The sequence below is a fragment of the Bemisia tabaci genome, chromosome 9 (genome assembly GCF_918797505.1).
Source record: "Bemisia tabaci chromosome 9, PGI_BMITA_v3".
NCBI lineage: Eukaryota > Metazoa > Arthropoda > Insecta > Hemiptera > Aleyrodidae > Bemisia > Bemisia tabaci.
This window is the reverse complement of record NC_092801.1, coordinates 14,710,099-14,734,460: the sequence shown is the minus strand read 5'-3', so window position 1 is coordinate 14,734,460 and position 24,362 is coordinate 14,710,099. Positions and strand designations below refer to the sequence as shown.

The 24,362-nt window shown below is 39.6% G+C and overlaps 1 protein-coding gene across 3 annotated transcripts in view; it reads right to left on the bottom strand.

The window, feature by feature from the left end:
* Positions 1-8,024: 8,024 nt before the first annotated feature.
* Positions 8,025-24,362, bottom strand: part of LOC109038170 (uncharacterized) — a 148,084-nt gene continuing 131,746 nt past the window's right edge. For all 3 annotated transcript variants that reach the window (XM_072304492.1, XM_072304491.1, XM_019053140.2), the window contains one exon: positions 8,025-8,324. In XM_072304492.1, the coding sequence (XP_072160593.1) occupies positions 8,208-8,324 (117 nt within the window). In that variant the 3' untranslated portion in view covers positions 8,025-8,207. The remainder of the gene's footprint in view (positions 8,325-24,362) is intronic.

The following is a 24,362-nucleotide window of genomic DNA, read 5'->3' as shown; positions in this document are numbered from 1 at the left end:
TAGATAGTGCACCGAGTCAATGGGGGAAGTCAGACAGACTTTGGAAACTTTAAAAGCTCATGATTCTGTTCGTACAAAACTTTGAAGTTTTAAAAATGGCTCCATTGGTTTCCTCGTGAAATTTTCCCGTCCGAGCACCCATGAAACTTCAAATTTGGCAAATTAAACATCAAAATTTCCAGTTTTAGTTGAAAAATTCATGCTACACCTCGACGGTCTTTAGATTGAGCTGACTTACTTTAAATAACGGTTCTGTTCTTATATAAATGTTGATTATTATTTTTGTTTGTTTGAATGCTCTTCCCTTTTCTGTTGTTTTTATCATGGTGATCTTTTGGCTTATAAACATTATCTTACCTATTAAGTTTAAATTTTTTATGACTTGATCGACTCGATCCACTGGGCACCGATTTCCGGCAGATTTCATGGCATCCTCCTTTTCTTACCTCTTCTTTCAAAAATGCGATTTTCGCTAAATGTCATCAACCGGATTCCACGGCCTGATGTACATCAATGGAAAAAAAGACACATTCGATCTAGGGTCCAAACTCTTGAAAACATTGACAAGAAAAAGGACTCTTGATTCAATCAGATTTAAGCTTAAAACAAAAGGAAATCCGCTCAAATTAAGAGGCTTGGTTCTTGATTTAAGCTTAAATCTGATTGAATCAAGAGCATTTTTCTTGTCGATGTTTTTAAGAGTCTGGACTCTAGATCCAATGCGTTTTTTTTTCCAGTGCTTCTTTCAAAAATGCGGTTCTTGCTACATGTCATCAACCGGATTCCACTGCCTGATGTACATCTGTCGCAGGCAAATAGTAAAATAAAATAAGGCATTTTGTCAAATGCCTAGGCAAATAGTCAAATATTCTAGCTAAGATTGAAATTCTGATTCTTTTCCCAATTTTAGACAAAATAATTAATCGAGCCCGTAAGAAACAATTCTCGGTAAAAATTTACACCACGACATTGTATTTTAAACGATTTTTAGCTCCCGAGTAGATACTTATCCTGATATTTTCAGCATGTCAGAGAATACAGCATTTTTAGAATTTCAACATATAAAAATATGAGAAGCAATTTAAGAGGAAGAGACACAAAGAGTTTGTAGGTTTGATGAGATATTTTTCCACAAATATTGAAAACTCATGAGCTCTTCGCCATAAATTCACAAAATTTTGTAGACAATCAAAATTTGGCTATCTGCCTAGGCATTTGACAAAATGCCTGATTTCACTATTTGCCTGCGACACATCGACACGAATAGCGGCAGTCTTCTTCGCGATTCGGGTCGTGCACTTGAGCCGAAGTTCAACCCCCTAATCAACCCCGATCGATTGTATCCGCCGCGGATGATTTTTTCATGAGGTAAGAACCGCTCCAAGTTCGCGAATGAATGACGTCATTCAAGTCGATTAAAAGAGAGGCAGCATGCATTATTCCGTAGCCGGCTTGAGGTTCGTTAGAGTTGTAATGAGAGAGGATGTGAATAATACGTCGCGCCGCGCTAACATAAGGGCGTAGCTACACTCTTCAATGAGCCTATCGTCCATACAACTCAATGCTTTATCGGGGCTCATCTCAGATGTGTAGTTACGCGCTTATGCCAGCAAGGCGACGAATAGAGGCGACGAGGAGGCGGGAGGAATATCGCGAAATGCAAATGAGTGCGGATAATAACCGATGTTGGTAAGTTGGCAGAGGTGATTCTTACACAGTGAAAAGTCTCCGTCTTTACGGTTAGTCTAAGTTATTTTTTTCCGGTCAGATTATCCAGACGGACTTGGTTGATCGACCGATTTTTCGTTTTTTAAGATTAGTTTTTTATTAATTGGATCGCATTAAGCAAAAAAGAACCAGCGCGATAGCAGTGTTTTTAAAAGTGCGCATCTTCTTTTCTTCTTTCTAACATACTTATGATGCGCAGTATTTAAACTTACACAATGGACCACTAGACAGGATACGAATTTAAGCAATCTGATACATGTTACTTAACCAAAATTTTACGTAAAACACGATTTGCACAACGAAAATTACCGATACTAACTCCTAACGAAGATATTAACGTTTTTATTTCACATTGGTTACGAGGAATTTGAACTGCCTGCTCACAAGAAACTCAAAGCTCTACGTGAGTCAAATCGCGCACTACAACGGTTTCAGCAAGCTTTTCAATCGAGCAATGTTCATTTTCCACCATGTGTTGTTCAAACTATAAGCAATTTGCTATGGCTGAGCCAAAGCGTCAAGATTGAGGTTGCCAGATTTTCATATCGCAGAGACTGTCATGATAATGTTTAGCGCGCGATGTGAATTACGTAGAGCATTGAGTTTTAATGAGCGGGTAGTTTGAATTCACGCTTCAGGAATCATCAAATATCTTCGTAAGGAGTTGATTTCGGTAATTTGTGTTGTGCGTATCGTGTTCTACGTGAAAGTTTGGTTAAGAAACATGTATCAGAATGCTGAAATTCGTATCTTGTCTAGTGGTCCATTATTTTTTTAAAATTAACAATCATTCGGCGGGAAGAAAAAACTTTTTGCTATTCTGGGAGATGTTTTAGATAATTAAGAGGAAACCACATTTTTACAACACTATAATCACGCTGGTTCGTTTTTGCTACATGCGATCCAATTATTAGTCTATTAAAAACTCCACTTATGCGCCTTGTCCTCCAAGCTTCTCAATTGTCCCTTAAAAAAATCCAACCAAAAAATATTAACCCCACTTAGAGGTTACTTCGTCTTCTACTTACCATGTTGACACTAAATATAAGTACAGTTTTTAACTGTGCGTGTGCAGTTACTTTTGATTTGAAAACGTCCATTAGAACTCTTCGGAACTAAAGAGCTCTTTTCTTCTGGAAAGCCGCACATTTCTAATTTAGAAATCAGAAATGAGGCCATTGCATTGAGCATAAAGTTGGTCTTATCAGGACTGCGAATCCACCTGATTAATCCTCTATGCATGCATGTTATCAATTGCAGACATCGGTCCAGTACCGTTTGATGATATGACACAAGCAACGTTGCCACAACTCGACATTTTCTACTGAAACCCCTTTCAAAATAGGCTATTTCTGCGTGCGAATTGTCGCGAATCCTTGAAGCGCTGCAAAGTATTCGCTTGACAAACGCACAAACAAGCTTTCTCGAATGAACGGATGCAATACTCAATAGCCCCGTGTTTCATCTGCACTCATTCAACTGCTGCAGATCAATTTACCTCATGCGTTTGTCATCCACCGGCTTTGATATTAAACTATTAATTGGACGCATTTCTGCCAAACGGAACTATGTCTATTAGGAAGTGAGCCCTGCTATGCATACATTCTAATGGGTCTCAATGCTCATGTCTTAATGCACTTAGTTCCGTTTGACAGAGATACGTCCAATTCCCTCTACGTCCGTTTGGTATTGGCTACTTATGCAAACACAGTCCCATATTAGCGCGGTAATACAAAACTGATGAAATGACCTGCATTTAGTTAACACGACATTCTAATGGAGCAATGGACAAGGTACGTATATTGAAGCATATTGATACGTGTTTCTTAATTAATAATTAGCGTAGAACATGCATGAGCGCATCGAACACGAGTCACTAAACCATGAACATATATTGATTGGCGAATACATTTCTCCAAAGGTAAATGATACGTCAAACACGATGCGCGCGTCCATTGAAAACGCGAAAGAATCATTCTAAACCAAACGAGCTTTGTCTGTTAATTTCAGTAATATTCGCGACAACCCGCGAAAAATCCTATTGTTAGTTCATTATTTTTCCCCTTAGTCTACAGGGTGTCTAGTTTTTTTTTTTCACTGTGGGAAATCTTGATGAAATCCTGATTTTTCCTGATTTTTGACTGCCAAATCCTGATTTCATACTTTAACCAAATCCTGATCAAATCCTGTCTTCACGCAAGGCGAATTAAACTTCACAAAAATAGCTCGGTTAAAAAATCCGATCGAACGGCCGACTTTCCTCAAATCCTGATTTTACGACCGATTTTTCCTCAGATCCTGATGTAATCGGGATTAAATCCTGATTGGCCTCAAATTCTGATAGAATCGGGAAAATCCTGATTCTAGACACCTTGGCTCTACACTGGAAAAAAGGAACACATTGGATCTAGAGTCCAGACTCTTAACAACATCGATAAGAAGAAATACTCTTGATTCAATCAGATTTAAGCTTAAGTCAAGAACCAAGCCTCTTAATTTGAGCGGATTTCCTTTTGATCCAAGCTTAAATCTGATTGAATCAAGAGTCCTTTTTTTGTGAATGTTTTGAAGAGTCTGGACTCTAGATCCAAAGTGGTTTTTTTTTTTTTTTTTTTTTTTTTTTTTTTTTTTTGTTTCCCCAGAGTATGACAACAATCCGTTCCAACCAAATAGACTGTTCCACGTTCCCTATGTCTTCTTTGTCTATCGCTTTGTCTATAAATTTCAATAATCAGCCATCTGAGCGTCTTTGCCGGTGCGCGCTCGACACGGCGCAGGACGCGCGCGTGCGGCGGGAAGTGATCGATCCCCGAAGAAAGCGGGTTCGACAGATGCTTCTGGCCGCGTGTCGGCCCCATTACTCCGCTTTTAGACTCCGCTATTCATTATTCAACAAGTCTTTAACCCGATCGCGGCGAAAAATACCGCGGAAAAACGGGAGCCGCCCATCCGTAATAGATCGTTTTCGATACATCAAATAGGTGAGATTGTATCGATATCGATTGGTTCAACATGTAAACATAGCTTCAAAAGTCAATCGAGTAATCTGAGGAAACGGGGTTTTTCTGATAGATTTTTGATTCTTATGAGTACTATATGGCATCGCAAGGTGAAGTAGTTAGGAATTTTCTCATTTTCAGCTTTTCCGACTGAAATCCTGAGAGTTTTGTTTGAGGTTATGTTCTATTGTTTTGAACCAAACGATACATCGAACCACTATCGAAAACGATCTATCGGGGCCGGCCCGGGCCGATGAAGGGGTTTCGCGCGATATGGCAATGAGCCGTCGTTAAATATCTAAACGGCTCTTTTGAGTACAGTCGCCTTCCGGAAGGTGTGCTCCGCGATGCGCACGGGTCTCCATTAAACGTCAATTACCGGTGCAACCGGTGGCGCCGATCTGGAAGGGAAAAACTCGCCTACTTTGTATTCGGAGGTGGAAAATGTCAGGCACATTACGTCACCTTCCGGCCAAAGTATCACAAGCTCCATACTGCGTGCTGAGGAAAAACGCCGTATGAACATTCGAGAGTTGCCAAATTTCCTTCGATAAAATGTTTATTTATGAGGAAAGTCATGATTATTTTTCCTTGAAATTTTCAGACTTTTTACATCAAACTACAAGCAAAGTCCTGTGAAAAATTGGAGTAGAAATATCCACAGATTTTCCTGATATTCGGGATTTATTGAAGGAAATTTGGCAACACCTGATGGTTCATGCGGCGTTTTTCCTCAGCACGGCAGCATACGACACACAGTGAATCGAGTCAAGTGACTCCTTAAGGCGCAATCTGGGTAAATTGTGACGTGCTTGAGCGGAAAAAAAGAAGAAGAAGCGAAAAAGAGCCAAAATAATATTTTACTCTTTTTCTCAATTCATATTTTGGCCAATAAGACGACTTAGGGTTGTATTCAAAGTCGTTCCTTGTTCGTTAAGGCCTCGTCAACCAATGTATTTCTCGCTTTCCTCAGGCCTGCGCGAACATGAAAAACCGAAATCGCCTTCATCTTTTTGCAGGCAACACGCACATCCGGGAAGCGTGAGTAGTTGCATCCACGAATACCGTAAACGTTCGGTTTTTCCTGAGCGTCCAAGTTGGTTAAACGGCCAAGTTTGCAACGCCAAATGCAGTTCAAAAAATACCAATACGGAAAACCGCAAACGCCCTCTGTTTCTTGCACGCAACACGCACATCCGGGAAGTGCGAATAGTTGCATCCATGACTACCACCAACGTTTAGTATTTCCTGAGCGTCTAAGTTGCTTTAAGGTGATTCGATGGACGCCATATTTTGTGTCAGAACGGCATGCGATATATCGCATCAATTGGTTCCATTTTTTCAGCTACTCATCATTTTTCTTCAATTTTGAGATCGCAATTCTGTTGTCAGGATACTAGAGCACTCACTCACCAATTTTAACAAAGAAATTCAACGTAATAAAGGCGTAGGTTTTTTTAGAGAGAAAATATCGCATTTGAGTGCAATTCCGATATCAGTATCGTATGCGATGTTTTCTCTCTAAAAAAACCACGCCTTTATCACGTTGAATTTCTATGTTAAAATTGGTAAAAGAGTGCTTTAGTCTCCTGACAACAGAATTGCGATCTCAAAATTGGAGAAAAATGACGAGTAGCTGAAAAAATGGAACCAATTGATGCGATATATCGCATGCCGTTCTGACAAAAAATATGGCGTCCATCGAATCACCTTAACGGCCAACTTTGCAACGCCAATCGCAATTCAACAACGAAGATGCCACACTGTGTAACTAAACGCTCAATTTCCCTTATCATACCCATGAAGATACACGAGTACCCTTCAGAAATACCAGACGATTCTGCTCTCACGAGGGCGCGGGTAATCCATTATTATGAGGTCGTTAGGTGGAAGGAATACCCTTACTTGAAAAGGTTTTTGAGAGAGGTGCGGCAGCATGAGTGAGCGTCTCGGTGCAGCGGATGATGAGAATTTAAAAAGGTTCTCGAACTAAGTCCGATCGGTTTTATGACGATAAGGTAATTTTTTGCAAACTCAATTCCACCCACACCGCCCCCTTGCCCGAGTAAAGAGCTACTTATTTTGCATGGCTATTAACTCTATTCCCTCCACATTCGCCGCTCGAACGTCCCATTTGGATTGCATTTTGAAAAAAGGAACCACTAGCATTGCAATGATGCTAAGATTGTGCAACTTCATCCTTTGCAATAAAATTGCGGAAATCGTGAAAAACTATGAAATTTAGATGGTAATTTTTGTCTTAAATTCACAGTTTTTAGCGAGTAAAATAGAAACTATTAATGGATAATCGGGTTTTTCCTCCAAGACAAGTTGCACAATCTTAGCAACATTGCAATGCTAGTGGTTCCTTTTTGCAAAATGCAATCCATTTATACTACCTACAGGAGGATTACATTTTGCATAAGGAACTACTATCTCTGGCTCTTCTATAAAAGCACCTTTCCGCATTGAGAAACCAATGGCATATATGTTGTTTCTAGAATGAGCCAGAAATAGTGGTTCCTTAATGCAAAACATGGCCTAGGAGTCTCGATTGCCCACAATGATTGAAACCGAGACTATCGCAAATATTCCAAATCCAAGTTATTTGCACTGAAAAAGAAAATTCTCGGCGTTTTTACCAAGGTCCGTTGGTGCCTCTACCATCTCACTTTTTTTACTAATTATTGGTAATTTACCAAGACAGACTGGTAAGCTTACCTAAAAACCGGTATTTTTACTGTTTTTTTCAGGTAAGAATACCACTTTTATTGGTAATCAATTTCCGGTAACTTTGCCATTTTATCTCGGTAATTCTACCACAGTCGATAAAACATATTGGCGTTTTTACCAAGGTCCAGTAAAATTACCGAGAAAGTTCAATAATTTTACCGAGATTTCTCGGTAAACTTACCAATTCCATAAATGGTAATTTTACCAAGAAAAAACTGGGATCAAATAGAACCCTGAATTCTTGGTAATTTTACCCTTTTCTTAGTAAATACACCGAGATTTTTTTTCAGTGCACTATCTCTGGCTCTTCTATAAAAGCACCGTTCTGCATTGAAAAACCAATGGCATATATGTTGCTTCTAGAGTGAGACAGAAATAGTGGTTCCTTAATGCAAAACATGGCCTAGGAGTCTCGATTGCCCACAATGATTGAAACCGAAACTATCGCAAATGTTCCAAATCCAAGCTATTTGGCCAGGAAAATGCTGTATTTTAAAATGAGTAATCAAACCACTCATCAAAATATGTACAGGAAGAAATGTAATTAGTGAATAAAAATTAATACATTTTACCTCACAGAAGTTATTTTGTCAGGTATCATTTTCAGAGAACATATTTTATAGAAGTTTACGCCGAAAAATAAAGGCGTTTTTCGTATCGACCGGTTTTACATTTCTCTTTTTGGTTGGTTTACAAACTACACTGGGAAATAATAAACTCGAACTTGAAAGAAAATGTTTTACGGATTCAACCTGAAGGAATATTCTGACTGCCCGATCTGCGAGTCCTAAATTGACCAACCGGACCGCCCCTTTTTTTTACCATGAAAAATGTGAGAAGAGTAGGAGCACACTGGAATCTCACCTGAAACAAACAGTAAATAAACGGAATGTAGTAGATGTCATGCTTGAGGATACAGATATATGGAACAGAATTCAAGGAATGATTGGGAAAATATTAGAAATTGAACAAAAAACGCTCAGTATGAAGTCGATCAATACAATGACAATTTAAACCCAAGTAATGTCCCGCATGACAGTCTTATCTCGGATTCCGCAAGCTTTTCCTTTTTTACCGTCCAAATCAGTTCCTTTCTCTCTCCCATTCTATTATCTCCAGACTCGATCTATTGTCCTCCAGACAGACATGCACTGCGTTTTGATTTTAAGCTGCCTGCCCCGGAAATTACCGAAACCCCAATCGCAGATTGTACAAAAACGGCGCGGCGCTCAGAGGATCGAGTCAATAGGCAAGGTCGGACAAAATTTGGAAACTTTAAACGCTTATAACTCCGATTATACATAGCTTTGAGGTTCTAAAGGTGGTTACATTGGTTTCATCGTGGAATTTTCTATTATGAACACTCCTTGAAATGTAAAATGTGATCAAATAAAAACCAAAAGTTGCAGTTTGAGTCAAAAATTTCATGTCCGACCTCTCTGTTTGGCTCGATCTACTGTGCGGCGGCTCTTAAGAAAGTTGGCGCAACGATGACTTTTGATCAGCATCCGTAAACGAATTTAATACAATAAACAACTTAAAAATTTATTCTGATGCATATTCCAATAAGGACAAGCGAAAACACAGGAAAATGCGGAAACAAGGCGAAAATACAAAATACAAAGGCAGGACGTTTCTGTACCTTACAGCACCATTATCAACTGCTAAAATAGAATTAAAAATAAAAAAGAAATTAAAATAAAAACCAGTAAACAGCGTTACATGGTGAAATTGGTATTGAAATGAGACTGCAGTGATAACAGAATAAACAACAAGGTACGATATGCAACAAACACACTTTATTTATTCTGTTTGTTTATTCTGTTATCACTGCAGTCTCATTTCAATACCTAATTTCACCATGTAACGCCGTTCGCTGGTTTTATTTTAATTTCTTTTTTATTTTTAATTCTATTTTAGCAGTTGATAATGGTGCCGTAAGGTACGAAACGTCCTGCCTTTGTATTTTGTATTTTAGCCTTGTTTCCGCATTTTCCTGTGTTTTCGATTGTCGTTTCCGTTTCGGGCTGCTTTTACATTCTCTTTGTTTTCCAATGAGGAGTGTGCGGGGTCCTTTGGCAACATCTATCGTCCCATTCGGCGTTCTTCCTTAGCACACTACCATTGTTGACATAATGAGGCGCTTGCAAAGCAGGTTCAATGTAAAATATGGGAGCAATTTTTTTTAGCTGAGTGCAAATGAACGTGTAAAAAACTTAGTTCGCATTCCATCCGGTACGATTATGAGGAAAGAAAATATTCGGCTTCTTATCAAAGCTGAACAGGACTCGGAGAGAAATATTTATGCTCCAGTTTTCCTTTCTCCGACGCTCTCAAAGGTGCTCGGAGGTTCCGTAAAATTATTCCGATCTAATTCAGTGGCGAGGCGTGAATGATCGACTATCGATATTTCCCCATTCGAAGCTGCGGTGAAGAATCGATTATTAAGGCGTTCGTTACGGACACCATACCCATCGATCCTTTTCCAAACGTGTAAATGGCAGATCGATCGATATATCGCAAAACACGCCACGCCACTGATCTAATCTCTCTCTCATAGCCGAAGACGAGGTAAGCCTTTGATTCTGTTCAATTAGCTGGACTCGTGTGAACCATTAGTCGATTAATCATCTAGATCCTCGATTTTTACCTTTCTATAATTACTTTTTATTGCATCGACTCGGTCGCTCAGCTAAGTGTGATTAATGTGATTTGGTTAGAAGATATGGATTAAGTAACAGACGAAAACCAAGTTTTACGAGTCTCGATCGCGCTCCATTAGGCCCGCTTAGACAGAAGAACGACCAAAAAATGAAAAGATTTTCATACTCGACTCTCATTTGTCCAGTCTCCCTCTGGCCGGGAGCGGTTGAACCAATAAGAATCGAATAAAAAAATCGGCATTTATTTCAAACTTCTAGCAAAGACTGAAGCGAAACGGAACAAAGCGTTCCATCGCTTTTGGATAGTCTGTGCCTAAGGAGCATACCTTCTATTCGCCTACCTTACCATACTAACAGACCAAGATTCTGCATTTTCCGCTTGGTTAAATTTTCCTCTAAATTTGAAATTCCCGCCATTTTTCATTGGCGGGAATTTCAAATGTTGCCCCCCCTGTTTAAGCTTCCTGGTCTTCTCTTATATAAAAAAACCTAGGTTCTACTTCCAAAATTTGATTAAAGCGGCCTTATCTTGGACCTATTACCTGTCGATGACCGCAAAAGTCATGGAATCGGCCCAGTAGAACGCTCGAACGAGCTATGACAAAAGATATAAATTTACATTGTTTAAATGGGAAAATTCGCAACTTTACCATGTGATGTAAAAAACCCTGGGTCATATTTTGAAAATCTGAACAAAGCGGGCTCATTTAGAGACACTTGCCCGTCGATAGCCGCAAAAGTCATGAAAATTCGGCCCGGTAAAACGCTGGAGCTAACCGTTACAGCACTTTTGCAAAATTAGGAAGCCTTGGAGCTTATAGTATAGATAAAATAACAACTTAATTTGGAGAAAAGGCTGCAAAAAACAGTAAAGGATAAACAAAAACCCGGAACGTTTCAGATTTTGAAAATATGGCCCAGGTATTTAAATATTACGTGATGAAATTTTGGATTGTCCCGTTCAAACAATGTTAACTTTCATTTTTTGTCTTAATTCATTCTGAAGATGTACGGGACCGATTTTCAAGTGACAACTAGAATTTTAATTTACAGACAATTTTATATTGAAAAAAAAAAAAAAGAAAATATTTTCGAAAATCTTAATCATATTTATAGTCACTATGTTGATATTAATTCTGAGACCAAACATAGTAACCTTAGTAATAGGATGAGAAGGGTTAGGGATAACTTCCTTTGTACTAATCATATATTACCAAAACTAGGGACAATTGGGTGGACATAAATGACTTTCATTTGTGCATCAATTTATCAGACACTTTGAAGGAAAATGATTCATAAATTTCCTTAAAATATATAACTTCCAGGGAAGAAGTGGCAACGTTTGAATATTCATACGGGGTTTTTCCAAAGGCACTCGGGAGTTGCGTGTCGGTTGATTATCGAGGGTCACGGCTCCGTTCCCTGCCGATGTCCCCCTTTCACTTTTCAGCCATTTCGGTCACGAGTTTTCACTTTAGGCACATTTAGAAGTTTCTTTATCGAAACGAGGCCCTTTGTCCTCTCAACAAAAGCCCTCCTCTCGGGAGACTCCATCGACGATTTGATCGAAGCTGAGGCCTTTATTCATGGCTTCCCATCATGCGGCCAACAGTATGCCGGCTGATTTGGAGCATCCCTGCTTAAAATGACGACTGCACGGTTGCTCCCAATGCGGAGTCGCATAGTCACCTCCTATATTGTCAAACTTCAGGAATTTTGACATGAAATTTGTCGAAATTCGACACGAAATATGTCCAATTTCGACACGAAATTTGTCGAATTTCGACACGAAATATGTCCAATTCCGACGTCAAATCCGTCCACTTTCGACATCAAATCTGTTCTATTTCGACATCAAAGAGCGACGCCAAGAATGGCACAATTTGGGCCAGAAGGGATTTTTCTGAAACCGGGCCCAAACGATACCTTATGATACCCTAAAACTCGGGTAAAAATTTTAGCTTGAGTATACGCCCGGTTTTTGAGAAATGTGGGGACAAAGTTGCCAAATCGCCATCATTCTGGACAGCATTTTTACAGCAAAAAGACGGGAAAAATGGACGAAAAAGTTACACCATTGATGGGTTTGGGCTGTAAATGTTCTTATTGAGCCCCCGTGCATGTGATTATCTTCAGTTTCAAAAATTTTGGACGTACAGTGGTTTAAAATGGGGAGAAATCGCGGACAGATAAGGATTCTTTGTCAAACTTTTTAAAAATGGAAGTAAAATTGTTGGTCCCCTGCAGAACAATGTTCTTATCGGTCTTCAATGCATTCAATTGGGTTCAGTTTATCAAATTTGTCATCGCACAATGGTCCAAAATGGGAAATTAGTGGAAAAATTAAGATCTTCTGCCTAACTTTTTAAAAATGATGTACGACTATTGGTTCCCAGTAGACTTTAGATCCCAGAAAAATTCTTTAAATTCTTTTTTTGACTATTTAAATCTTTTTTACATTTTTTCTCTCCACTTTTCTTTCTTTTTTTTAAATTTCTGAAAGTTTGCATATTTTATTGAAATAATGCTACAAAGTCTATTCTATAACAACGTTCTATAAACAATACGGTCTGACATATATAAATAATTAAAAAAAATAAAAACATGCATTTTTCCGGGATTTAAACTCTACTGGGGACCAACAGTTTGACAGAGGATCTTAATTTGTCCACTAATTCCCCCATTTTTGACCACTGTGCGATGTACATTTGTGAAGCTGAACACATTTTCATACATTGAGGACCAATAAGAACATTGTTAGCCATGAAAACTGCAGCAGACCGACAATTTTACTTCCATTTCTAAAAATTTGACAAAGAATCCTGATTTGTCGACGATTTCTCCCCATTTTGGACCACTAAGCGACCAAAATTTTTGAAACTGAACACAGTTAAATGCTTGGGGGCCCAATGAGAACATTTACAGCCGAAACCCATCAAATATTTGACTTTTTCGTCCATTTTCCCCGTCTTTTTGCTGTAGAAATGCTGTCCAGAATGATGGCGATTTGGCAACTTTGTCCCCACATTTCTCAAAAACCGGGCGTATACTCAAGCTAAAATTTTTACCAGAGTTTTAGGGTATCATAAGGTATCGTTTGGGCCCGGTTTCAGAAAAATCCCTTCTGGCCCAAATTGTGCCAAAAAACGGTCGTTTTTGGCGTCGCTCTTTGTCCAATTTTGACATAAACTTTCTCAGATTTCGACACAAAATTTGTCCAATTTAGACATAAAATTTGTTTAATTCTGACATAAAATTTGTCCAATTTTGACTTAAAAATACGCAGTTTAGCGGTTTGAGGTGAATCTATGGTAGGAGTAAACGAACACCAAGACAAGTATCAAAAACTTGCCCTGAAAATTAAACTAGTCCCTTCTTTTTAAAGCTTGCATGCAACGGATCCTTCTCGTCTCGATGAATATTTCAGCTGTTTATTCCCGAAAAACATCATTTTTTAAATAATAAATTAAAACTGTAATTGGACCGCGTTAAACAGAAAGGAACCAAGCCACATCAGCTATTGCCAAATTTAATCGGGCAATTTATTTTTTTACATGAAAACGGTTGTGCAGATTTTGGTGCAAATTTCTATGAATTTTCTCCATAATTCAAAGCAAATTCCTTAACATTTTCAAAGGAATCCGCACAAACGTTCTCTCGTAAAAAATCAAATTCCCCTGTTAAATTTGGCAATAGCTGATGTGGCTTGGTTCCTTTCTGTTTAACGCGGTCCAATTATTCATATACCGTAAGATTTGGCAGATCGAAAATAGAATATTTCACATTTGTATACTTTTATGTTCATTTTAGGGTCACAATATTCTATTGGAGGAGACAACTCTAATAGACTGTATTTAGCGATTAGGGACTACAATATCTGTCTCCTCCGTAAAAGTACTTATGTGCCTGGGGAAACTTATGGTATATACGTTGTTTCTGAACAGAACCGGAAATGGTAGTTCCTAATTGCAAAATGCAGTACATTTTATACGACTTTGTGCGTTTTTGTTTAACTCGGTCCTTTTTTACCCCACTTTTTTACATCCTCCTGTGATAAAGGTGACAGGCGATTTAACAATGGTTTCATGTGTTTTCCGTGTGTTATTCCTAGATATCCTAGTTTAAATTGTTACTACCGTATAATTGATTTTTTTTTCAAATTTAGCTTCTTATCGATGTTACGGTGAGCCGCCATCTTGTTTGTTTATTTACGCCCGTAAGAGTATCATGAAGCCTAAAAACTCGTTGACCAATCAAAAAGCGGCACAGTTTTCCTGAAGTAAAAAGATACGGATGGCCATACTCTGTCTATAAAGGTACTCTAATGCACCCTGCAGAGAATAACGAATTTTTAGGCAGCTTGGCATTTGTGTCAGGGTACTGGGGCATACTTGGGATTCCTGGAAGTTGGTGGTGTGACGTCACGGACTCGATCGGCGACTCATTTCTGATCGATGTCCGGAAATGAAGACTAGCGCCCATTGCTCATTGGTCGGGCATCGGAATGCCTTCGCGTGATCCCGTGATCCCGTTTTACCGTGAGACGATTCTACCCATTTGCTCTCGAAGGAGAGGGATGGAGAGGGGTGGGAGAGGAGACGCTGGAGAATGAGGAGGAGTGCAAAACGCGTAAATACGAGTTGCAGAAATGAACCGCGTTTGGCAGAAAGGAACCAAGACACGCCAGTTATTGCCAACAACTGGGGAGTTTAATTTTGACAAAATAACGTTTCCGCGGATTCCTTTCGAAACTAAAGGAATTTGCTTCGTGCGCGATGAAGACAATTCGCTGAAATTTGCACAAGAATCCGCAAGATTGTTTTCATGTTGAACATGAACCTACCCAATTTTTGAGGGTTGCTAATTACATTAGCAGGGTTTCCATTTTTGAGTTTTAGATTCCCCAAATAAGGTGGCAGCTCTGTCAATGTATTTGCACCCTATATTTGCATGGAGAGTTTGTCTTGATGTAGAAGTGGACTCTCAGGATAGCGTGGGATATCCCCGGCCATTTTGGCCTCAACTTGAGAGCTTTTTTTGAGCTTGGGAGTTGATTTCAGAGAGACTTATATGAACATAATCATGCTGAACTGAAGTTCGTTAAAAAAAATAAAGCCATAGGAACTGTGAGCACGGAGAAAATAAAGGTTTCGTCCATACTGAACACCTACGTTTTTGAGCCTGGGAGTTGATTTCAAAGAAAACCAGTAGTGGCACCATCATGTTTCTCGCGAACTTTTACAAACGAATCGATAGTTAAATCGCAAATTCCTCACACATACAACATCTCCATTAACACGATCCACTGTGTGCCATCCCTTTATGGGACGTCCCCGTCGTCGAATTTTTTCTTTAAGTTAATGAAATAAACGCAAGGAAGCGTTTTCTAGGAGTTGGTGTGCGTGCACTAACTAATGGGACACCCCCCCCCCCTTTTCTAAAACTAATTTTCAAAAAACTTTTGTAAAAATATTGCCAAGAAACACGTCCTGGCAATCTAAATAAAATAATTTGAATACTCGACAGATTCACAGGGTGCCAAGGAAATGGTCCCCTCGTGATAATGAATCCGATTATTTTTCTGCGTAGGCGTCAGGATCCGAGGCGTTATAAAAAGCCCATCTCCTTAAAATTCACCGACTCCCCCAAGAAAAACGACCGCGGGGGAGGCTGAGAGTTGTTTAATCGGTCGACGTCAAACTCGTCCTACCCGTTAAGATTTAACGTCATGCGTCAACGTTGCCAGATTCGGAACGAAAATCCGATTATTTTAAACTTGAAAAAGAAGTTTTGAACGTGTCCTTGTTAAATAGAGATGTTGCATGTGTGAGGAATTTGCGATTTGACTGTTGATTCTTATGTAATGGTTCAGTTCAGTCCGCCTCTACATGAAGACAAACTCTCCATGCAAAGATAGAGAACAAATACATTAGCAGTGTCGTCGTGTTTTCAGTTTTGTAGTTCCCAAATAAAGTGGCAGCCCTGTCAATGTATTTGCCTCCTATCTTTGCATGGAGAGTTTGTTTTGATGTAGACGTGGACTCTCAGGGTAGCGTGGGATATCCCCTCCATTATGGCCTCAACTTGAGAGCTTTTTTTGAGATTGGGAGTTAATTTTAGAGAAAACCAGAGGCACCATCATGTTTCTTGCGAACTTTTGCATAAGAATCAACAGTCAAATCGCAAATTCCTCACACATGCAACATCTCCATTTTTGTTAAAGTTATCTCAAACGTTTTGGCAAATAACTGGCTCCCATAATTTTAAAATCCCATGGATTAATTATTCGGTTTTAGACTAGTTTTAGCATTTTTTCGTCAACTGTGGAAGTTATGTTTGTTTCTTGGGGCACATTTCGACTTTCGAGTTATCGAGACGACAGTACCGTTCTGTTACGTCACCTGTAAATGCGTCTACACGGCTGTACATCCGAATCGATCAGACCGTAAGTGAATAAAATCCTCTGGAAAATCCAAAACCATAAATTCATAAATTCCAAGAAACTCGTATTAGATTCGAAGAAATTTCGCAACAGCCCGAATTTCATACGGCGTTTTCCTTTTCCCCGAGAACGACATTGTTTTGAGTTAGCGCCTCTTCCTCGGAGGCAATGTGCCGAAAGGAATGACGTTATGCGTGCAGTGAATTTTTCTCGCGCCGCACACTGGGCCAAGGCAATGGGAGAAGTCGGACAAAATTCGACGAGTTTCAAATGCTTATAACTCCGTTCATACAAAACCTCGAGGTTACGAAAGTGGTTCCATCGTTTTTATCTTAGAATATTCTGTTGATAACACCCCTTGAAATTTGAAATGTGATGAATTAGGCATCAAAATTCGCAGTTTTTGTTATAAATTTCGTGTCCGACTTCTCTGATTGACTGGATCCACTGTGCGCCGGCGCCGGAACGCAAACACCGAGACCAAAGACCGACACGAGAGTTCGTTAAAAGTTTCATAATTGTCTCGTCGAGCGCGCCGCGAATGCCCGATGCGATGTGCGCCCCCCGAACCCTGAATAAGGAATTACAGAAACAAGGGCTCGACCCCCTCCTCCCCCCGCTCGCGGCGTCAGGGATTAATACGAAGTTAACGACCATGCCGCCACCGCACCGTCGCCAAACCGCCCCCGGAGCAGCGGGTTCTCGGTGGTTTTGGATTTGGGTCGCTGAGGTCAGAAACACGGTACAAAGTTATACTCGTAAAACTCGTTTGAAATTCACACACAGGAGAACGAGTTGATCAAGATGCGCAAGCGATTTTAAATTTTATTGATATTTCACTATAAAGGAATAAAATTTGCCAAAAATATGCCCATTAAAGACCATTTACAAATGTCATGTTAGATAAGGAATGCTCGGAAACAAGAGACCCTCCACTGCCCTCCTGTCGACAGGGGAAAGCTTTTACTTTCGGGGATTCAAGAATTCTTTATATCCTGGCGACACGCTCAAATTTCCGTCAAATTCCGATCAAAATGATGACCAAGATGGCGGTCGATAATTATCTAGATTGATGAGTGAAATTAATTAAAACAGCGTGTTGATTGAAATAAGCATGAAATAAGCACGGTTGTGTGGAAATCAGATGAAGAATGAGCCCCACAGCTCCATCATCTACCATCAAATTTTTGCAGGGCGCAGAAATTTGATGGTGGATGGTGCGCACCAGTCACGATTTGATCGGAAATTGATGGACATTTGAGCGTGTAACCAACACAATACGGACAATGGGAGCAACAGTCATCACTCTTTTTTTGGCTGTTGGCCTACCTACTTGGTCGATATGATGAGCATTGGGTGACGTCATGGACCAAACAAGTTTCCTAAACTTCGGCTTGTTTGCACAACGAAACTGCCAACACGTTGTTCACTACCAACCAAGTAGGTAGGTCAACAATTAAACGAAGTCCCAAAAGTGAAAGATTCCATCACTGTCAAGATACTAGTGTAGGGTCTCTTGTCTCTGGGAACGCTTAGTCGCCTTCATTTTGGTCGATATGCAACAAGGACATCAACAGAGCAGGAAGATTTGCATTCTAGGCTCATCATTCGCTTTTATGCTGTATCAATATGATCGTTCCCTTTCTTTTAAAGGGCCTCATCCCCCATATGGTCATTGTGAGGAAGAAGATTTGAGGCACCTAACATAACTTCATAGAAAACACAATTTTTTCGAACTTGTAGAGAAATTTAAGAGTAGGAATGACATTAGAAATAGATCCTCGCGAGTGATTAAAATTATTTGCCTTAACGAGGCTGATTCATTGCTGCAAGAAGAGAATAAAAAGGGAATTCGACAATTAATAAAGTCGTTTCACCGGGCTGATTGTCGAGAGTGATAGACAGAGCGTTATAGACAAAGAGGACAAAAGGGATATGGGAGGATTCTGTTGGTGGAAGTGGGCGGTTGCAATAGACATATGGGTGATAGACTAACTAAATTGGCAACCCACGAGAGACCCTGTGGTTAGTTCATCATTCACCCCCTTAGTCTATGAGAACCACGCATTTCTACCAATAGGATCGCTTTATACTTCTTATGTATTCTTCGTCTATCGTTTTGTCTATCAATTTCAACAATCAGCCGGCTGAATCATACAGTATACATTTGCTCCGAGACTTAAACGCAATAATTCTGATTTAAGTGCAAATCATGGCAACTCATGTAACCAACTGAATCCCGCTAGGTTGATTGTATTTCACTGCCCCTAGGTATTCAAAAGGAAAATTAATACTTTCTTTCTCAATTATGACCTCGCTTAGTTTTCCGTCTGCGTTCCCCCTTTTTTCCTCTGTGTCCATCTTTTAGATTGGAAAAATCGAGACAGTTTTCTAATTAGCTCGTTGAAAGGAAAATACTTGATTCAGTATCAAATGGGGCACGATTTGTATTCAATTTCATTTATTGTTCCCCTGGGTTATGATAAGCTTCGCGTAGCAAGTCATTATTTGAGAACGAATGACGTTCTCGGCCGTGCTTTCTAAAGGCCTAGATCACACGGTGATTGATCGCCGCGAGTGAAGGACGAAAGCCAATGGAGAGCCTTGATTTCGATCCATCGACGTCGATATATCGAAATTAAGGCTCTAAATTGGCTTTCGTCCTTCATTCGCGGCGATTAATCGCCGTGTGTACCTAGGCCTCAAGCGCTCAGCCGATCTGCCGTGATAGCTAATGAGAGCAGTAATTGACCACTAGACAGCGTACGAATTTAAGCATTCTCATACATGTTTCTTAACCATAATTTTACGTGGAACACGATTCTTGCAACGAATTTTTACTGAAATCAACTCCTGACAAAGATATCAACGTTTTTATTTCACATTGGTCACGAGGAATTTGGACTGCCCGCTCAAAAGAAACTCAAAGCTCTACGTGAGTCAAATCGTGCACTACAACAGTTTCAGCGAGCTTTTTAATCGAGCTATGTTCATTTCCCACCATGTATTGTTCACACTGTAAGCAACTTGCTATGGCTGAGTCAAAGCGTCAAGCTTGAGGTCGCCCGATTTTTATATCGCAGAGACTGTCATGATAACGTTTAGCGCTCGATATGAGTCACGCAGAGCATTGAGTTTTCATGAGCGGGTGGTTTGAATTCACGCATCAAGAATCATTAAATGTCTTCGTAAGAAGTTGATTTCGGTAATTAACGGTGTGTGCTTCGTGTTTTACGTAAAATTTTGATTAGGAAACGTGTATCAGAATGCTGAAATTCGTGCCTAGTGTAGTGGTCCATTGTCACATTTTCGAAATCAGATTTCTTCCAAAACTCGGCTAATCTCTTTCAGATGAAATCACTAAAATATCTAAAACAGCAAAATTAGTTATTTTACTCTCATTGGATAAAACATAATGGAAACAAAGATTAAGATATGAAAGAGAGTAACTTCAAGAAAGTAGGAGGGAGTACCATACTGCCGTGCTAAGGAAGAACGCCGTATAAACATTCGATAGTTGCCAAATTTCCTTCGATAAAATATTAATTTTTGAGGACAGTTATGAATATTTTTCTTCGAAATTTTCAGAAATTTTAGGTGACATTGCGAGCAAAAGTGTCTGATAAATTGGAAAGAAAATATTCATATATGTTTACCAGGAAATCCGTGTTTTATCTAAGGCAATTTGACAACACCCGGAGGTTCATACGGCGTTTTTTTCCTTTGCACGGTAGCATAGGCCAGAATTTCATTGAATCTTACGCCTTTTTCAAACATCAAGAGAGGATTGACGCTTTGGTAAGGCCGCATTGTTACTCATAACATGCGTTGAGAGGAACAGGAACTCATACATTTTTTAACATGCCGGAGTGAATGAAACTAATGAAAGGGAGAAATGACAGCCGGATTGTCCTCAACATGGTGACACGATGACAGTGACATCTCATTTTCAGAGCCAAAAGGGTTTTACATGTTCGAATTACCCCACCCCTCGTCATTACATCGACTGTGCGGCTTGCCCTGTCCTCGGCTGCGGTTTTTTGTGCGCCCGTGTTCGGAATACACGACCCGTGTATTTCCTTTCGAATCGTCCGAGTTCAAGCACGACCTAATGGATCCGTTGCATTCGAGAGATACAAAAGTAAATACACTGAAGAAAAAATCTCGGTGTATTTACTGAGAAAAGGTTAAAATTACTAAGATTTCAGGGTTCTATTTGATCCCAGTTTTTTCTTGGTATAATTACTATTTATGGAATTGGTAATTTTACCGAGAAATCTCGGTAAAATTATTGACTTTCTCGGTAATTTTACTGGACCCCGGTAAAAATGCTAATATTTTTTATCGACTATGGTAGAATTGCCGAGATAAAATGGCAAAGTTACCGGGAATTGATTACCAATAAAAGTGGTATTCTTACCTGAAAAAAAACAGTAAAAATACCGGTTTTTGGGTAAGTTTACTAATCTGTCTTGGTGAAATTACCAATAATTGGTAAAAAAGCGAGATGGTACAGGTACCAACGGACCTTGGTAAAAACGCCGAGAATTTTTTTTTCAGTGTAAGTAAAATTTCACAATGGATCTTATTCGATACATCAAGCTGGTGAGATCGTATCGATATCGATTGATTCAACATGTAAACATAGTCTAAAAAATCAATTAAGTAATCTGAGGAATCGGTTTTTGGTCAGGGCTGGGTTAAGGGGTGGCCACATGGTTCGCGGTCCATGGCGGCAAGTCTTAGGGGCGGCAAAAATTTGCAATTTCTTAAAGTGTAGGTATAAAAAAATCGGATTTATAAAAACAAAATTACAAACGAGAAAAGGCGACAAAATCTCGCATTTCCTGAGAGTATAGTAATTTCTAATTTTGTCGTCTCTTAGTGATACAAAAGACAGCACCCTCAATAAGTCGAGTTACGAGAGAAACCAAACACGCAATTTGGCCTAGAACGGCGCGACTTAGAGAGAAATGATAACGAGGACTTGAGATGAAAAGGAGAAGCCCTCGGCGCGGCGATCGGCATGTAACACATATTAGCGCCTACAAGACTGCACGAATACTTCACGCATTGCATCAAACACAATGAGGTCATTGCGGTCAGCGTGAAACGGATAGCGCCTACAAGAATGCATGAATACTTCACGCATTGCGCCAAACACAGTGCGGTCAGCGTGAAACGCATAGCGCCTACAAGACTGCGTAAATACTTCACGCATTGCGTCCAACACGGTGCGGTGTGCGCGGCGCGGCGGCGGAAGTTAAAATCATTGAAACATCACATGTTCACATTATGTTTGTTCTTTCTAACGAATGTAAACGCAAATGAGACTACAAATGTCCACTGAAAAAGTAAATATGATAGATTTTAACATACTCTGACACAGTGATACGAGTATGGTAACAAACACCACACTCTTTGGTTGCACGGGCCATATCATAGTAAGTATTACGAGAGTTCTGGTGAATACTACCATAATTGAATCAGTGAGAACGAAAACACACCAATTCGGAAAAAAGAAAATAATTAAGACGCACACAAAACTGCATAGTAGGCGAAGAAATTAGTTTAAGAAACAGATTTTTGCTGCTGAAAGACAAGTACTTATGGCCACTTTAAATGTCCAAGTTGGAACAGACGCGCAAACTTCAATGACCTTCATATAAATTAACTGTCATTGATGGAAATTGAGTATTGTCGAGTTACCGAGTTGGTGTGTTTTCGTTCTCACTGATTCAATTATGGTTATTTTCACTAAATAGTCACTGTGTAAAAAATCAAGTAGACATAAGTAGATGTCACTATACTTTTTCTTTCAATGTGTGCGAATGTCCGTGGACGAGGAAAATTCAACAATATTCAATAAAGACCACGAAAACTGTGCGTGTAAGAATCAATTTAGTTAACACGCATGTAGTCGACAGTATTTTTGTGCGATTATACCCAGGAAAATATTATTAGTTGATCGCAGCTTTTGCGTGCAATTGACCCGACCCTGAAATTAAATATTAATTAGAATCAACAGATTGAGGCTCATTTTGCGTAATGAAAATATCAAGATCATGAAGGAAGCATTAGCGTGAATTTCTCCTCGCGATTTGAACGAAATAAATTCAACTTTTCCTCGGGAGCAAGCGACCCCTTTGAACTTACGACTCGGGAGTTTTTTACCCTCGGAGCTCTCGCTAACGACTTTAATTATGAGATTGGGCCTCCAAAAGTTCCGAGACTCAATTTAGTGTGCGCCCGTACGAATTTCACTGTGAATTACCCTCTTTCCTCCTCGCACTCAATTTAACTTCTTACGTTACTAACTGACGACTCGCATTGCTTGCATCTTCCTTAGTCGCCTCAACAGCTTCTCAGCCAACCTTCTTACAGTTGTTGTTCTTCAATTTACCAGTTGAATATACATACTTATAGAGCGCACACTGAGAAAAAATTTGGGTTATAATTACCATATTTTAGTGGTGTTCAATATGAACTCTTAATTGGTAGTTGCCATAACCAATAATAGAGATATGTTTACCATTAAATGGTAATTTCACTACCGCACACTTGTAAAATTACTATTGCTCCAGTAAAAGTATCATTATTATTGGTCATGGCCACTACTAATTAAGAGCGCATATTGAACACAGCTAATATGGTATTTATAACCATAGCTTTTCCTCAGTGCAAAGGAGTAAAGCGGAGGGGGTATATGTATAATACAAACATATCCATCGCTCCTGCAGCACACTCTGGCGCTCTGCGACTCCCGAACCAAACACGTGCGTATCTTCCCATATGTTAATGGACAACTAACATCCTAAAAAAATTTTGTCGACACCCTGCCACCATCCCTTCATGGGATGTCCCCATCGCTTTCTTCCAGGGGGTACTTATTCAATCCAACATTTGTGGGAGTAACCTCTTCTTCGACATCCATTTCCTTCAACGACCTTGTCTAGTGATCTGTTGTAGCACGTATGCGTCTTTCAACTGTGTCTTGTATTGTCAAATCAGAGGGCCTTCCTGTTTCCCTATCTTCTCATCTCCATTTTTCTCGAGGGATATAAAAGAGGGAACAGAATCATCGTTACTTTAAGCTCTCTCACATTTTACATTTTCATTTTGTGTCACAGTTTCTGGTAGGTTCTATTGTTCTACTGGGCTGATTTTCATGATTTTTGCAGCCATCGATAGGTGAAATGCTCTAAATGAGCCCGGGCTTTGTTCAGTTTTTGGAAATGTACCCCAGGTTTGTTTTCGTAATAGGTAAAGTTTAGGATTCTCTCATTTGTACAGTGCAAAAGTGTATTTTGTGTCACAGTACGTTCCAAACATCTACCAGGCCGATTTTCATGGTTCTTGCGACTATTGATGGAAAACTGTCCCTCGATGAGCCCCCTCTAGTTAGATTAACAGGGCTTAAGGTAATTCGATGGTAATTCGAACGGCATGCGATATATCGCATCAATTGGTTCCATTTTTATAGCTACTTGTCATTTTTCTCCAATTTTGAGATCGCAATTCTGTTGTCAGGAGATGAAAGCACTCACTTACCAATTTTAACAAAGAAATTCAACGTAATTAAGACGTGGTTCTTTCAGAGAGAAAATATCGCATTCGAGTGCAGTTTCGATATCAGTATCGAATACGATGTTTTCTCTCTAAAAAAAAACCACTCCTTCATTACGTTGAATTTCTTGTTAAAATTGGTAAGTGAGTGCTTTAGTCTCCTGACAACAGAATTGGGATCTCAAAATTCGAGAAAAATGACAAGTAGCTGAAAAAATGGAACCAATTGAT